This window comes from Channa argus, chromosome 21 (genome assembly GCF_033026475.1).
Source record: "Channa argus isolate prfri chromosome 21, Channa argus male v1.0, whole genome shotgun sequence".
In the NCBI taxonomy this organism is placed as follows: Eukaryota; Metazoa; Chordata; class Actinopteri; order Anabantiformes; family Channidae; genus Channa; species Channa argus.
Genome location: NC_090217.1, coordinates 1312674 through 1329856, shown reverse-complemented (window position 1 = coordinate 1329856; position 17183 = coordinate 1312674). Strand labels below are relative to the sequence as shown.

The following is a 17183-nucleotide window of genomic DNA, read 5'->3' as shown; positions in this document are numbered from 1 at the left end:
TAAAAAAAAAAAATCTGCAGCTTTCTCTACCTAAAACATACCAACGTGCATTGAAATTCTTTCGCAAAGCTGCGCCAAAATCAGCAGCTCCTGATACATAAACAAAAACTTGATTTCCAATTGAGCTTGTTTTCTATTATTAACCCTTAGAAAAAGCTTGTGATCTGTATAAAGAGTGTACAGTAGAGTAGGCTGAGAGCAGCTGCTGAAGCCTGGGTCTCCGCCTGGGGCCAGTCAAGTTCACCAGACAATAGATAAAGCATTTAAGCCGACTAAAGAACCTCACTTCATTTAAATCTGAGGTTGGAAGCTTAGGAGGAAAAATCAGCTCACACAAAGGAGAGATGCCGTGGGAAAATGGAAGTCTGCACTGCTGGTTTAATTTAAGTCAGTTCTGAGTAAATGTCACTGTGAGGGTGAAGCTGGAGGTGATACGAAAGATCAAAAGCTGTAAATGTTCCCTGGATGTTTGTCATACTTTTGTTTGTCAGTAACAATAAAACAAGCTCTATTTCTGCAGCAAATCCTGAACCACATCCTGGACGACATCGAGTTCTTCGTCACCAAACTTCAAAAGGCGGCCGAGGCTTTTACCGAGCTGTCCAAGAGGAAGAAAACCAAGAAAGGCAAGAAGAAAGGTCCAGGAGGTGAGGACGAACGGAAACATGAAGCTCAATTGTTTCTCAGTCACTGGGGTTGTTTTTAGAACTTGTGGCTACCAGTTTTTACTGGAGTACTTTTATGTTCTGCATCCATTCACCCATTGTAAGACTGAACAGGTGAGAAATGTGTGTAATATTCTGTATATGCTGTGTGTAAGTACTGTGACACTGCATTCAGCTCACAGCAGGTCTTCTTTAAGTCCAAACTGCCTCCTAGTGGGAGTTTTTTTTTTTTTTTGGTTTCTTTTGTTTTTTTGAAATGAGACCAAAGCTAAAGAACAACATTCCTTAATATTTATAACTTCAGTTTATTTTTAGCTTAATGTTCCTCCAACCCCTCTCCACCACAGTCCTTTAGGAATATTCCTGAAGTCCCCGGGATACAAAACTATTCAGACACTTTGGGTTGTAGATCTACTTTGAAATGGCGCGTTCCATCAGTTTACACTTGGTGTCATATGAAGATGAACACGTGTGCAATAAGTGCACAGCTTTTTTAATTTTCCATAAGCCGCAGTGCTGAAGCTGCTTCATGGGTCCAGTTGAGATAAAATCTCTCTAGTTCCTGCTCAAAAATTCCTTCAGATGACGTCATCAGCAGAACTTGATGTTTTAATACAGTGGAGGCAGAGGGCAGTTTAAGCCATTTCCTAACTAGAGCTGTAACAGGCAAGTTAAACACTGGAAGCTTTTAGGCGTTTTTAAACGTTTAAAGAGCTTCCACCGCTTGTCTTAATGAGGAACGTTCACTACACTATCATTAAATCAGCAGTTTTTATGTCATTTCACCAGCATGGCCATCTTGTTTTTTAAGTTACACATGTATTCAAAATAAACTGAAGCTTGTGCATGAGATATGAGAAACTATAAGGACATCTGCTAAATCTCAACAACAGAGCAATAAAATTCCACTAAATAAACTAAAAAAAACTGTAACAACATCACTCGTTCCCACGAGTTTCAGTCAGGCTAAAAAGCAAGTGATTATCTTTGTGTCCACCACCAGAGGGGGTCCTGACTCTGCGCTCCAAACCTCCCTCTGAGGACGAGTTTGTCGACTGTCTGCAGAAGTTCAAGCACGCCTTCAACCAGCTGGTACCCTCCTCCTCCTCCTCATCTAAATATATAAACACTGTGTATTTGCCCCATATATCAAAGCGTGTGTTCTCTGGTCTGTAGGGAAAACTGAAGGACCACATCCAGAATCCCAGCGCGGTGGATCTTGTCCACTTCCTCTTCTCTCCACTTAGGATGGTCAGTATATTAACTCTTCGCTCCACAACTTCATGGACGGTTAAACGTTATTTTAATTTGAGTTTGCTGAAGGTTTCACTGTTTCGGACCACGACGTGAGTCTGCAGCTCCTTGCATGGTGCAGCAGAGCGATAAAGCCAGAGTTTGACCACAGAGCTGTACTGTGCTCGCTGCTTGTGCCGCTGATACGTGTCCTCTCCCTCCTGCAGGTGATCCAGGCGTCGGGCAGCGTGGATCTGGCTCGCAGCGTGGTGACTCCTCTGTTGACCAGAGAGGCCATCGACTTCCTCCACTCCTCAGGAACAGCTGAGGAGAGACACCTGTGGGTGACTTTGGGTGACGGTTGGACCAAGTGCAGGTGAGATCACGCTTTTATCGCCATCGGCAGCTGCAGTAGCTGCAGTGGACAGATGGGCTACGTCACTGATCAGCTTCAGCTGGGGGTCTAAGCTCAGTTTTTACACATCTGACTCTTTGGTTGCACAAACTGCACATGCATCTCTGAATTTCTCTCTGAGAAACCCTTGAATCCAGCTTCTTTTGGTACATTTAATGACAGCCATGGATCCAGATTATAACCGTGTTTATTTTCAGTCTCATGGAAACGACCATGACCCGGTTGCCAACCCTGCTTACATGTACTGTGTCTCCAGATTGGAGTGGCCAAAGGATCATTACTTTCCTCCCTGTGTGCTGAAGTTTCGTGATGGCTGGGAGCCTCCGGTGATGCCAGCAGTGACTCCGAGTCGAGAACAGGAGCTGACCCAGCTGGCAGAGAGCCTCGCCAACGCTGAGGTCCAAAGGCAAGAGGAGCTGATGCTCAGACTGGCCCAGGAGGTTAGGATCTCTGTTCATATCGCCATTGTATGTACAGCACCTGTATCAGAGGAACGAGTCGTTGTATTGATTGTTGTTTTTGGGTTTGTGCAGCAGTCGGCAGTGCAGAAGTTCCCTCCTGCAGACGGGTATGCCATCACGAACACGTCCTTCAAACGCATGCAGATCCTGGATCAGGACGCGGCCGTGGCTGCATTTAAACAGGCCGTCGGCCGTCGTGTAGACCGGTAACTTGGAGTTCACATTATGACGCCCTGGAGAACTGGTCCCACTTTTATTTACTGTCTGTAAAACTGTGGAGGAGCAAACATGACTTATTCATCACAGAATTAAAAATTGAAAGAAATACATTTACACAAAAAAGAAAGAGAAAAAGAAATGTTTAATCATTTATTTTAATAATTTCTACTTTTATTTCAGCATTTCTCTAAGTTTCTTATATATTTTAATATTCATTATACTGTTATAATAACTAAATTATTATACAAATACATGTGAAATTATATGTTAAAATATGCACTTTTTGTATAAAAGAATTTCCTAATTTTGTATTTATTTCAGTCATTGGGTAAATTGATGAATGGGACATTTTTCATCCTCCATTGAAAAGAAAAAAAATTGGACAAATCCTCTTTTTGTTCCTTTGTCTAACTGCAGTAAATCTGATCATGCTGGACTTTTTCTCTGGTTCTTTTCTGTCTAATCTGAAAAAAAATGATCTATTTCTGTTGACTCCTTAATGTCTTTTTCATTTAATCAATTTAACACCTAAAACTTTTAAAGCTAAAGCAGCTTTGATTAATCATGTCTTTTATAATTTTTTTCTCACTATAATCTCATAAAGAGTTGGGGCACTTCTCCACGGCGGCAGTAGCTCCAATCCCTGTATTATAACGGTCTGTAGTTAATTAGTTATTGTATGAAAGTGTGTCACACTCTATTTTAAATTAACGTTGTCAAATTAAATTTGTTAAACTTAACAAAGGGCTTCATTACTAGATAGTGGAGGCAGTGTGCTTTTAAATTAATTAAGTTCAGGAAAAAAAACTAGTAATTCATGTTCTCCCCTTAGTAGTTTGTAGTGTTGAATGAGTAAATGGCACTTTGCTGTTGATGCAGTACAGTTTTATTTTGAATTACTAGTTTGTAACCAGTTTTTCTCTGCTTGTAAATCAGTGCTCAGTCTTAAATTATTTGTTCTTTAAAAGGTAAAATGTGTAGTTTTTCATTTAGTAATTGTTTTATTTTAAACTTTTGCTCCCAAGTTAATTTTTTTTGAATTATTGTTTTTAAATTATTGATTTGTTTTCGCAAACTTAAATAATTTACTGTCTCGAATCTAGAATCAGTTCAAATTAGTTATGTATTATCTTTTAATATAAAATTTTGAGCCAGAGCTCTTGCCCAAAGCTGATCTTAGAGATGTAACAGTTCTTTTTATCTCATAATGGACGAACGCAGATCTATTGGGATCTACTCCTCCTGCTCGGGCATTAGTGGAGACTCAGTCTTGAGAAACGTGTTACAGAGGCTTTAGCATTTCCACAAAGGAGCAACCGCTAAGTGTCCAGAGCACAAGTCTGCTCCTGGATAAGAAACCTGAAATCCCGCAGGACCCAAGGAAGTGTTGAACGAACACAGCTGGAGTGAAGCATTCGGAAAATTCATGGTGGGGACATTGGCAGCGTCTCTCACTGCATCACAGATCACATCGGTTTTGGTAAGGACATTGGTAACAAGAGAAGGCGGCGTTCAAATGTAGAGACAACGAGGAGCTCTTTGCCGTGGATTAAGAACCCAAGAGGACGCTCCATGAACACAGAGCACCAGATGAGGCAGAATTACATGAAAGAGCTATGGTATGTGATGAAGACGATGACTAGCCAACAGGAACACAAATGTTTCTGTGAAGATGACGCAAAGATGTTTGGTGTCCTTTGGTGTTTTACTATGCTGCCGAAAGCTTGATGCCTCAAGCTGGGAAATATCAAAAGTTCTAAAATATATTCTAAAAAACCCAGTTCAAACAGACTGTCACATGAAAAGAAACCTTTCCTGTGATTGACAGATAAAGAGAAGAATGTCAAATCAGACTGTACACACACCTGAATCTTCTGGAGCTACTTTTACAAATAACAGCAGGAAGTTAAAAGGTTTCAAAGCGTCTTAACTTCTTAACAAGTGCAAAAGAACAACGTGTGCCATGAAATACGAGTTATCTTGACTTACAACCAGAGTTTAAATTACAAGTAAAAGAAAAAACATTGCCTGATGTCCATTCGTGTTTAGTCCTAACTTGACTCGTCAGATAACATGGACGCCTTCTACAAAAAAAAGCCGGCTGCTGAAGAAGATCCCAGTCTGAAGCAGCAACTGCACTGTTCTTTGGCTGGTGAGGCCAACAGAACAGAGTAAGCTGATCAGGAAGGAAAGATCTGTTTGGCTGGAACTGGACAGTATGGACAGAGGAGGATGTTGGACCATTCTGGACAATTCATCTCACTCTGTCTTCAGAGTGCTTCAGGTGGTCTTTTGTGCCCCTGGTCATAGGACTGTACAACTAGATCAGTGCAGCATCCAAACAATAATGACCCTTATCGAGAAAACAAGGGTCAGCTTGTTCACTCTCAAGCAGTCTGCAGCTACACAGCAGCATGTAGAGAGATAATATAAGTCCACAAACTCAGTACTCAAGTGAAAGTGCAAACAAATTCTCCAATACAAGCACCACCTCACATTTTGTCTGAACTAAAAAAGTAGATTATTCAAGTACTCCACTAAGAAATGTATTTTATGTTAAACCATGTCCTTTTTTTTTTTTTTTCCCTTCTCGTCTTATACCGTCAGTTTAGGGTCACCACAGCGGATCATTGTCTGCATGTTAATTTGGCACAGTTTTTACGCCCATGTCTAGTTATTAATAAAAACTGAGAGTCAAAGGTCACATGAGCTGATTTTAACCACTATGTGCAGACTGGTGGTTAACTTATGATAATAAATCAGACTTTATTAAAACCACCAGGTGGTATTAATGTTATTGCTGATCAGTTTGGATTTTTTTTGGTAGTCAACTTGCACTATTTATTATTTTTAAATGTAATTTCTTATATTCACATTTACCTGTTTTTTCCCACATGGTACCTAATGTGTCACTGATGCTGGAGCAAGTTAATTTCCCCTCTAGAATCATTAAAGTATTTCATTATTTCTTAATGCACTCCAATGAGTCATTTGTCCATTTTAAATGTAACTTTGTAAAACTGCAAACATAGGTTAATTCTAGATTTTCTGTGCATCAAAAGGATAATTTAATACCTCTATGAAGCCTGCAGCACTTGTCATTCTCTGCAGTTGCTGATGTGACTGGTTGATGTGTTTCAGAAGTTTTGATGACGGCAGAGGCCAATCGAAGCTGTTCGCCAAATCTAAATATGACTTTGTGGCAAGAAACAACACAGAGCTGTCTGTTCTCAAAGACGAGGTTGTTGAGGTAATTCTTTTATCATTATTATTTCATATGTTGGTCAAATAACATTTGTTTATAAATAAATCTGCTTACAGTGTGTCATGTCAACAGAAGATCATCAATGTTAAAGAAACTAGTTTATTTACATTATTTAAGGACCAGAAGTCATCAAACATAACAGTTTCTGTATTTTCATTAAAAAAATATTTTTTTTAATTTAAACCTTTACACCATTTATTTCACTTTTCTAATGGTTCCACTGTATTTTTGTCAGAGAGGTAAAAGGGTATAAAATAACTTTAATGCATTTTTGTCTTTTGTTTTCTAATACATTTAGTTTGAAAAATCATCAGAAATAGTCTTTAAACGTGTGTAAAATGTTTATAAAAAATTCCGTAATAATAATAATAGTCTGATCAACTAGAGAAAAATACATTGTGATGATGTGGAAAAACAAAAAAGCAAAATTACACTGAATTCAGTCACTGTCTAATTCCAGCCTCTTGTCTGTCAGGTTCTTGATGACAGGAAGCAGTGGTGGAAGGTTCGCAGTGGTTGCGGGGCATCCGGCTACGTGCCAAACAACATCCTGGAGATCACCAAAGCCGTGGACGTGACGGGCCGAGGAGAGCCCATCTACAGCCACACCATACAGGTATGAAGCAGGGGGGGAATCTGTTCAGGCTGGGCTGTAAAACATCAGGTGCATGTGCTTTGTACCATAAAGGTTTCTACCTACGTTTGAATTCTGCTACTTGAAATCTGCAGAAACATGGAATTAGCCTGATATTTTATTCCTGTAGACAAAACCCTCTCTCTTATTTCTCATTATTAAAGCTTATGATGCCAAAGAAGGAGTTTGAGTTGTTTAAGGTAGGACAAGGGTTGTGCTTTGCTGTGGATTTTAAAGGAACTGTCTCACATTTGTCATTTGTCATTATTTTCCTCATAAATGTCTGACGGTTCCTTGAAATGTTTTTTTTTAGTGAATAAACAGAATAAATAGATAGTGAATAAATAGATCCTCAGCACAGTTGAAGGAATTAGTAGTTGTAGGTAATAACATCCCAGTAGCTTCCGGTTTGTAGATTTCCCTGCAGTGAGTGTGTGGTGAACATGTTGATGCACAGTCTCATCGCCATCATGTTTTGTGTTTCATTCTACGTCGGCAGCAATTACTGGGAGAGTTAAACGAGGTAAACGGACAAACTGAGCTTCACGCACGATCAGCTCCAGAGGGGTTTGAACAGTGACAGTTTATATTTTTTACAGCACCACAGAGGGTTTTGGTTTGGATTTTATTTTACAGCAGATAAAAGCTCTAGAGTTGACTGTCGGTGAACGGTGAAGAAAACTCTTTACCTCAGTCAGCCAGACAGTGAAGAACCTGCAAGAGGTCAGTGTACAGCAGCTGCAAAGATACAGGAATAGATGTGTGTGCAGGCAGCCTGAGACCTTTTCAAAGAAAGAGATGTGAATGTTTTTGAATCACCTAATCTGAATCTACTTTTAACCTGAAGGGAACACTTCCTGGACTTTTGATGCATTAAAATGAGGAGTATGTGAATAGGAAGGTGAACTTCCTACACAGCTCCTCACTTTAAACCTGACAAAAGTGCGTTTTAGTGACTTTATTTCACATGCAGAGTGTTGCTGTAAATTATAAAAACTCTCACTGTCCAAATAATGTACACATGGTCGTTGTACTCTGCCGATTGTAAATCAGCCGAACGTTCACTGTGAAACCTGTAAATTAAACCTCTGCCATCTCAGAAGCAGACTACGAAGACGGACTACATCCCCACTAAACAAGTAGTGACTCCGATGCCTCCAGCCCCCACACCCCCCCCTCCAGCTCCTGCCAGACTCCCCACGCCACCATTGCCTCCTCCGGCCACTGAGCCCGCCAAACCAGCAGCCGGGAGCAGCACAATCAGCCGCCAGAACAGCACCACCTCCAGCGATAACGGCAGCGTTGCCATGAGGAACCAGAGCAGCCAAAGACCTGCACCTGGCAACCGTGAGTCAAACTTTGACGGCGAAGTGTTGCAAAGAATTAAGAAGTGCAAATATTTATTAATATTTTTAAAAACTCTTGTAAGTTGAAAATTTATTTGTGATGTCACATCCTTAGAAAACAGTTAGTCAGATTTTCTTTGAAATCTGGTTGTTACAGTTCACACAACAGTGTTGTATTGTTCAAAAGGTAAAACCATAAGTGTGTAAACAAAGTTGTATGATTTTAGTATTAAAGCCATAATAAATATAGAAAAGAGGCATATTACATGAAGAATATGGTAAAAAGTTGTAACATTGGGAAAATGAAATCTTTATTTAAATTTGTTTGTTACTAGTCAACCTGTCCTTAGCCAAAGTGTAAGTAAATGGTAAATGGTCTGCACTTATATAGCGCTTTTCTACCTATTGGCACTCAAAGCGCTTTACACTGCTTCTTATTCACCCATTCACACTCACAATCTCACACACACATTCATACACCGATGGGGGAGCTGCTATGCAGCTGGCCAACACTCACCGGGAGCAACTAAGTTGGGGTTCAGTGTCTTGCTCAAGGACACTTCGACATGTGACCAGAGGTGCCGGGGATTGAACCAACAACTGTGAAATTGGTGGACAACCGCTCTACCTTCCTGCGCCACAGTCGCCCACCTAAGTAAAGACTGCTAGTTGGTGAAACACCTTTAACATTTACGTACCTGTGAGCCAGAGGCTGCTCTCTGCTGCACTGGACTCAGATCCATGTGGGTACATGGGACAGACAGAGGAGCAGAACCTGTCTGTCATCACGCTGTCAGTTGATCTGATTGAATAATGGGGAATAAATGCTAATGACATTGATCACTTTTTTGCTCACGGTTGATGCTTTTTCCTATTGGATGCATGTGTGTAGACCGGACAAACTCGAGGTGATTGGCAACACAAAAGCAGCTTTAAATAACTAAGAAACATTTTTAAAACAACACATTCTGTCTGAGTGGAGCCTAATGTTGCAACTTTATGCCAACAATATTGTCAGTTTTCTGACAGTTTTTTACTTTATTCTCAAAATCGACAGCATATATGACACAGCACAACTTTTTCCATTTAAATATGTGATGTTGTTTCACTCCAACAGCAGTAGTAATAAAATCCTCTGAAGCCATAAGAGATATTGTTCAGTCATCTTCTGTTTGTACTTCCATCACTGCTCTTCTTATCTTTCTCTATATAGGCAGGAAATCAAACATGGAGGAAGTTCAGGATGAGCTAATGCACAGACTGACTTTGGGTCGCAGTGCTCAGAAGAAGTTTCAGGCTCCTCCTCGTGGCAACAACAACCTACCATCCATCAGCATCACCTACGACTCCTCACCTGACGATGTCAAGGCCTGGTTGGAGGCCAAAGGCTTCAGCCCAGTGTGAGTCTCCATGTTATGCATCACTAATCACAGAAATGTGATTGTCAAAACTATGATGAAGCAAAAAGATTAAAAGCCAAAATAAGATGATGTCATTGTACATAGTACAATGACGTTAACGCGCCACCTGGTCATTGCATTATTTCCATTCACTGAAGTAAAAAGAGTAAAAAAAGTGCGATTAAAAAATACAAACAGACAATAAAATAAATGAAATACATTTAAAAAGTTCAGACAAGATGGCCCTTATCCTATATGTTCAGGGTGGCCACACTGGATCATTGTCCGCATGTTGATTTGCACAACTGCCAAATTTACAGAGATCACATTTATATCAAAATTATAATGTGTAATACTGAAAATCTTAAAAATAGTACTTTGTTATTATTAAGTCATCATGTTAAATCAAAACAAAGTGTATAGATTTAGATCGAGATCTCTAGGATCAGATAAAGTATTAAATCCAAACTCATTATGTGATATTAGATGAAATAATAATAAATGCATCCAAACAAATTTTGTTTAACTTCTTATCTCTGACAGATTCGATTGATTTGAACAAAACATAAGAAAATAACTGTGATGTATAAGGGTATTTGTTTTTGGAATAAAAGAACCACTGACCCCTAAGCTGTGTGTGTGTGTGTGTGTGTGTGTGTGTGTGTGTGTGTAGAACCATCACCAGCCTCGGTGTTCTGACTGGAGCTCAGCTTTTTTCTCTCAACAAAGAAGAGCTGAAGACTGTTTGTCCTGATGACGGAGCTCGAGTCTACAGTCAGGTCACTGTGCAGAAGGCTGCACTGGAGGTGGGTGATTCCATCGACACACAAAATAAACCTACTTTGGTGCTGAGATGGTTTTTATTTTTCTGTAAATCCAAAAGAAATGTATTCATTTGTTTGTTTCAATGTAAAGTTCGTTTGTCAACTTCTCTTATCACATTTAAGGAGAACAGTTGTAGGTTTAAGGAGAAGCTGATATTTACTACAGTGATTTGATTATAAGATATTACTGGATTATGTTTAATAGATTATTGATTGAGGTCTGCAGGTCAGAGAACTTCCAGCTGATTGATTCATGAGACAAACATGAGCGGCGGCAAACAAGGACGAGCGGAAAAAAACACTTTAATCCGTGATGATAATAAGAAATGAATATGACTTAAATGAAAGGGGTTACAAATAGGAACAAGGATGATAAAAGGCAAACAAAAGTCATAGTCTTTAAAAAGCACTTACAAGATCAAAAGCTACATTTGCAGGACTGTCAGTCAAAGTCCAATTCATGTGTGTATCTCATCATCTGGGCAGGTCTGGGAGGGTCCAACCACAAACTACACCCTCAGTCCAGAAACAAGGCTCCATACTGACTGTGTGCAGGTGCATCGACTGCACGAGACACTGGTTTCATGCATCGTAGATTTGCACACTTTTAGTCAGTGTCCTTGTAAAGAGAGATTTGAGAACAACGGTGATTTTAAAATCACTGAAATTCAAATTTACTCATTTGAGGTAAATATGTCCCGCTACCACTTACAAATACAAGTACTTACATCTGTTTTGCTTTGTTGGACAGTAAAATCCTCATCAATCTACTGCAGTTAAGAAAACCCAGTGAGAACAGAAATTCTCACGTGTTCTGCCAAAACAAAAATGACAGTGACCGGTGATAAAGTAACAGGTTTATCGCACGGTATTTCCTGGCACCTTCCAGTCATTGTTCAAAAGCCATCTCGTCCTTGTTTGCTGCAGTGTTTGTGTCTGGATGCTGCAGGTCTGTTGAGTTATTTGTCTTTAAGCTTTCAATCGTCCAACTCTGGCAAGGTCTGGTGTGTGGTGTCTGTTTCCACCTGCAGGTTTTCTTCTGACCCTCCTTTGATCTTCTGATTCTGTTACCACGTTCTTTAAGGTATCGTCTTCACATAAAGATGTTTACAGCGTCGTTCTGTTGGCCAGATTTAAAGGACTGGTGATGCAGGACTCATCACTTGTTAAGTGTTGTCAGGACAAAGTCCACTGAACTTTGAGTCCCTGAAAAGCTGAACAGGTCCAATAGCCTGAGTTTGGACTTCCTGTTCCTGGCTTCAGGATTTTACAAGTTGCGATGTGACTAATCATCTTAGTCTTGACTTGAGGATGGATGTTTCCCTAATTGCACTTGGAGTCCACTTGCCTCAGGTCTTAGCCTGTCTTGACTTAGGACTTGTTTGCCTTGACCTCAACAAGTGCCCCTGTCTTGTGGCTCATAAGTCTTGACCTGAACCTGACTACAGACTAAAAATTGGACGTCTTCACCCTGATTTTACGACTTCCTAAAGGCCTCAGGACCTGCTCTTCACTTGAGTGTCTTGTAATTTCATGATGAATTTTTGAATCTGGCCGTCAGAACGAGGCTCCAGATGTTGTGTAGTCTTCCTCAAACTCTGAGGGATCCAGCTCCAGAACCTCCCACTTCCCGTTGACCTCTGACCCTCACCTGTCTTCCCCTTCCTTTAATCTCTCCCTGTAGAGTCCAGGGTGTAGATGTGAGTGGACATTAGCTTTAATTTAGCCATTTAAACAAGTTGTTCCAAACCGCTCCAATGTGTCGAACCACCTTTAATCTTATAAGTCAAAGAATTTCTTTTTGACTTTCGAATATTTTTATCGTTTATTTTTTCTAAACCCAGGTTGTGTAAGGATGTAAGAATTCCTTGAAATTTTTTTACAACAATGATAAACCTAAAAAAAAAATAAAAAAGTAAATGAAGAACTGCTAAAAGATTTACAGACCCAAATATTTTAATGAATAAAAACACAATAGATTTTAATAAATGAAAAGGCTCACAAATACAAACATTAAATGCATAACTGAAAATATTAACACATGTTGGTAACATCGGTTTCTACATTCTTGCTTTTTCCACATTTCTAGGGTTTTAATTTCTGTATTACATTTCTACTTTAAAAACTCCTGCATTAAATATATATTTCAAGACATTTGTTCATTCAGTTTTGCATTTAATGACAGTGTTGGGTCTTTTTTTCAGTTTTTAATGCATTCATTATTTCCTTTACATTTTTTAAATACGAAATTTTATTTAATTTTTTTTAAATAGAAAATTTTATTTTATCAAGTTCATAGTTTCCATATTATTTGTTAATGAAACTTTCCTACCCAGTGTAACTGGATCTTTGTGTGACCAGTTTCACAAAGACCTACGAGTGCCTCTTTTTCCCAGCATGCCTCCTGACTCTCACGGTAGATATCTTCATCCTCATGCTCTTCACAGCTCATAGCGGCAGACACTGAAGGCTTTCTGAGGTTGGTTAAGGCCACTGGCTGACTTTACATGGAGTTATTATAGAGAGCTGAAGTGAAACCAGAACTGCAGAATTGTTCTGTCTGTTGTTTGAAGAACTCTGTGTGTCAAAATGTGTACAGATGGCTACAAACCTAAATATTAGTTAAACAACAAGATTAGTTTCACCATGAGCCCCAGCTGTGTTTGGACTGAACTCCATGTCTCATTAGACTCCATGATTGACTCCGCGAGTTCAGTTGACATGGAGGACGGAACACTGCAAAAGATTTTAGACGTACAGTTTTTCGAATGTGGACAGAACGATACGATGACGATGCTTCCCACACTGCTGACATCTGTAGCAGTTTCTGAAGCTAATGAAACGGAGGTCGACCCAGACATAACTTCAGCTATCTATACATAACCACAGCCAGTGCAGAAGATTCACTGATTAAATCTTCTGGTGTGCAGCAGGAAGCTCAGTAGAGTTGATGCTCAGTTGCTTCAAAGGTGAAATGAGGTGGAGGGGAGACTCTCAAGGGGCTGTTAACAGATCGGGCTCGTTTTTAGTAAGTTTTAGTGTGAGTCAAAACGTTACGATAGAAGATGGCACAATACATTCTGAGGTACAGCACCGGATGAAACTACATACAGCAACACAACACTACACCCCCCTCACTGACAGCCCGTATCAACCCCACAGATATTGAGAAGAACAGCTCATACAGACTGCTGAGCTCCATGCACGGCAGAGTATTAGCTGCTTGGTTCTACTCCCAAACTTTAGGAACTAACATCTATCCTGCAGTAAAGCCCTGACAGAGTATGGCCAACACTTAGTGATGTCATGGTGATGATTTTTTTTTTTTTTTATCGCTACGTTTAAATATTTATGAGCCTCCAAAAGTAGGAGTCTTTGTCTGAAAATGGCTGTAGTTCTTCCCTTGTTCTGACCGTTCTATTCAGATCTGTGGAGGTGATGGACAGGGTCAGAATGATGGGAATCTAACTGTATTTAGCCTGTTTAAATTTGTCAGGTGTGGTAAATATTAAGGATCAGTGGTAAACAGTTGGTGGATTTGTGTTAGCAGCTCCCCAGGAGTCTCCTCACAGTCACCATGTCATATTTTCTAATGTGCTGTTTCTTTCTCTGTCTCTATCTCTTCCTCAATCTCTTTGTGTTCTGTCTCTTTTTTTCCACTTCTTCCTTTATGTCTTCTGTGTCCAGAAGAGTTCAGGCTCTGAGCTCCAGGAGATCATGAGGAGGCGGCAGGAGAAACTAGCAGCCAGCACTTGTGATTCAGGGGTGGAGTCTTTTGACGAAGGCAGCACCCACTGAGACCCCCCCCCCCCCCCCAAACTTCCTCCTTTCTTTGCTTCTCTCTCTTTCAAACTCGATCCTTCTCTCGATCCTCAGGCGGCGGCCGACCATGCAGAGTTTGTGGAGATCATGCGACGCAGGCAGGAGCTCCTCAGCTCCTCTCCATAGGACATTAAAACAAAACCCAACATCAGACTGATGTCTGGACCTTTTTCAATATTCTGCCATATTTGCCTGAAGGTCTTGCCAACACTTTGGGACATTTTCTCTTCTCAACCAGAGAAGTTTGGTCGCTGCTCGCTCGCTCATTTTCCAAAGCAAAGCCTGTCAGTATTAATGTGAGGACCCCAGTTTGTTCCTCATGTATTTCACTGTGGAGCCAAACAGCTGAACGTTCGGATCTCTGAAGCGAATCTTTACAGACTAATTTGGAGAAAAAACCTCACATGCACAACGAACAACAGTTTTTAACTTTTCCAAAGTTGCAGCTTAAAAGTGATCTCAGGTTTTAAATCACACGTTCACCTTTACCTTAATGATGTTATGGAGAGAAAACAGCTAATGATGTGATTAAAAAACAAGTAAAATATAAAGAAAAAATTCATTTATAGACAAATATGTGATGATCAAAGATTTTAAACACCATAAATAACTGCCAGTAAGAAAATGTGCATCATTTGGTTTGTGTACAGTATATTTCCTGCATTACAACATCTGTGTGCAGCTAATTACATTGTACACAGCCAATCTTGTGGGAACATTAATATTTTTTGACCCTTTACAGTCTGTAAGTATTCGGTTTCCACTTTTTTACAAAACCAGAAAAAAATTTCAACTCTTTGACTTCACTGCAAAGATGATACATGACTGATACAAACAGGCGGAAGTTAGCGATGGGGTTAATGTATGTATAGAAAATTAGTTCAATGTTAAATATATTGTCCTAGGAAAGACATTATAGAAAAGTATATGGTAAATCTAACTGTACATTTCAGATTTCTGGCCCAGAGAATTATGATATTCACATTATAAAACCATTTTACTTTATGGCCGTGTGAGAAAATTTAAATAATATAATCGATAACAGATCAACTGCAAATGAAAAAGTAAATGCACAAATTTATGAATCATTCCTAATTCATAAGCATCCTCTGATGCTCTGAACTCTTGGTGAATAGCATTTTCTTTTTCTTTTTTTGCAAAATAAAAAATAAGTGTTTGTGCTGTAGTTGACTGAAGAATGAAACGTGAGAAACGATTCAGAATCAGTTTAGTCTTTTTCATGGCTGCTTCAATACAGACACAGAATGAATGTAGTCTGCTGACTCAGCAGTGCTCCCTCTTTGTTTTGTCCCATTAGTCGTCTCACATCAGGCTGTACAATAATGAATCACATGATTATTGATCCTTTATGCCTCAGATGGCAGAAAAGTAATAAGGGCTGTTTTTGTACAGATCATGTTTTGTGGTTTGGAGTGAAATTACAGGACGGTCTCCACCTTTAACTCCTGTGTGAAGAAAGACCTCTGTCTTTTTGGTGACTTGGAGGGAGAAATGGATGTCAAGGAGCTGATTTACATAAGACACAGTTCAATTTAAAACAGAGATGTAATTAATTACTTCCTTCGTATTAAGCTGTGCACAGCTTACTGAGGCCCCCCCACAGTCCCCCACCCACCAGCACCCTGCTGCTTCACGAGTCCTGTGCATTTCCTTGGATAATTTGCTTCCTTATTTTGTGGTCATGTAATAAAACTTTAAGTCATAACTGTCGCACTGCAGCGTCACAGATTAATCTGATAATACAGAAACCATCTTTGTTATTATTATTATTATTGTTATTGTTATTATTATACTTATGATAGATTTATTTTTTATTTTTTCTTAAAGACAAAACGTGAGATTTTTGATTTGGACCCAGCTTGAGGCAGCTTCTAGTCTCCTTGCAGTTTCCTCCTCCTTTTCTTGCTCAGTAGTTCACATGTGAAATCTTTTTTTTTTCCCTTTGTGCTGTTGTAGTATTAAAGGATCAGCCTGGGTTCTCGCTCTGCGTGTTAGGACTGACATAAAGCAGGTAAAACACGTTGGTGCTTCAGTGAGTCAACTAATGGGACAAACTAGTAAAGAAAAATGCTTAGTGGGAGAAATTTCCTGTTCCCAGTAAATATGATGTATAATGGTAACAACTGTACTGCTTTTATTCAGCGAGTTCTGCTTTACTGGTTCATTCAGTTGCTCTTAATCTGCTCTAGATTCCGTACTGTAACAGATGTTTCACATAAAGTCTTCCAGGTGTTCAGATCATGTGCTGTTCTGGCAGACTTTGAATGTGAAAGGTCTGCATTGATAGCAGTTTGACAGTGGACAGTGAATGAGAGGCAGCAGACTGGTGACATGAATGTACCATGTGAGCCATTATACTGTATCACCCCAGCACTTGTCTGATTTGTTCGTGCTGGTCACGTACTTACTCAGACTCCCCCGTTATTCTGTTCAGGTGGGGGGCAAATAGTGTAAAATAAACCCATTAACAAGCAAAAGCGGTAACTCACACCAACAGCACCAGTCTCAGACACCACGTATGAAGCCTGTATAAAGTTAACTGGTACTTTCTCCATTCACTAATGCTCTTAAGTCTGTGGGCCATTGTCTTGGTCGAGTGAGGGTAGTGAAAAAAAATTGTAGCACAACACTGTTAATAGACCAACTGTGAAAGCTGAGTTGTAGTTTCCAGTTTCTGGGTCGTTGCTGTTGTCACTGAGAGCAGAGTAAAGTTAATGTATGTAGTGAACTGTGCTTGTACCAGAACAGTTCTAGAAGTCTGTCGAAAAGAAATGTTTAGCCAGAAATTCACTGCACAAATGCATTTGTATGTGTATAGTTTTCATGGTGCCTTTTTCCATATAAACCTGCTCATTCTGCAATAAAAGATTTAAAAGAT

General features: G+C 39.7%; 1 protein-coding gene across 10 annotated transcripts in view; it reads left to right on the top strand.

Annotated features, from left to right (window-relative positions):
* eps8a (EGFR pathway substrate 8a, signaling adaptor) overlaps nucleotides 1-17183 on the top strand; it is a 40772-nt gene extending 23589 nt beyond the window's left edge. For 7 of the 10 annotated variants that reach the window (XM_067491165.1, XM_067491171.1, XM_067491167.1 and 4 more), the window contains 12 exons: nucleotides 521-647; nucleotides 1669-1757; nucleotides 1842-1916; nucleotides 2126-2274; nucleotides 2570-2753; nucleotides 2847-2980; nucleotides 6135-6243; nucleotides 6734-6874; nucleotides 7993-8239; nucleotides 9452-9638; nucleotides 10312-10444; nucleotides 14150-17183. In XM_067491165.1, the coding sequence (XP_067347266.1) occupies nucleotides 521-647; nucleotides 1669-1757; nucleotides 1842-1916; nucleotides 2126-2274; nucleotides 2570-2753; nucleotides 2847-2980; nucleotides 6135-6243; nucleotides 6734-6874; nucleotides 7993-8239; nucleotides 9452-9638; nucleotides 10312-10444; nucleotides 14150-14260 (1686 nt within the window). In that variant the 3' untranslated portion in view covers nucleotides 14261-17183. Of the gene's footprint in view, nucleotides 1-520; nucleotides 648-1668; nucleotides 1758-1841; nucleotides 1917-2125; nucleotides 2275-2569; nucleotides 2754-2846; nucleotides 2981-6134; nucleotides 6244-6733; nucleotides 6875-7992; nucleotides 8240-9451; nucleotides 9639-10311; nucleotides 10445-11493; nucleotides 11547-14149 lie in introns of all 10 variants that reach the window. The other 3 variants (XM_067491169.1, XM_067491170.1, XM_067491168.1) reach the window with 3 other exon arrangements.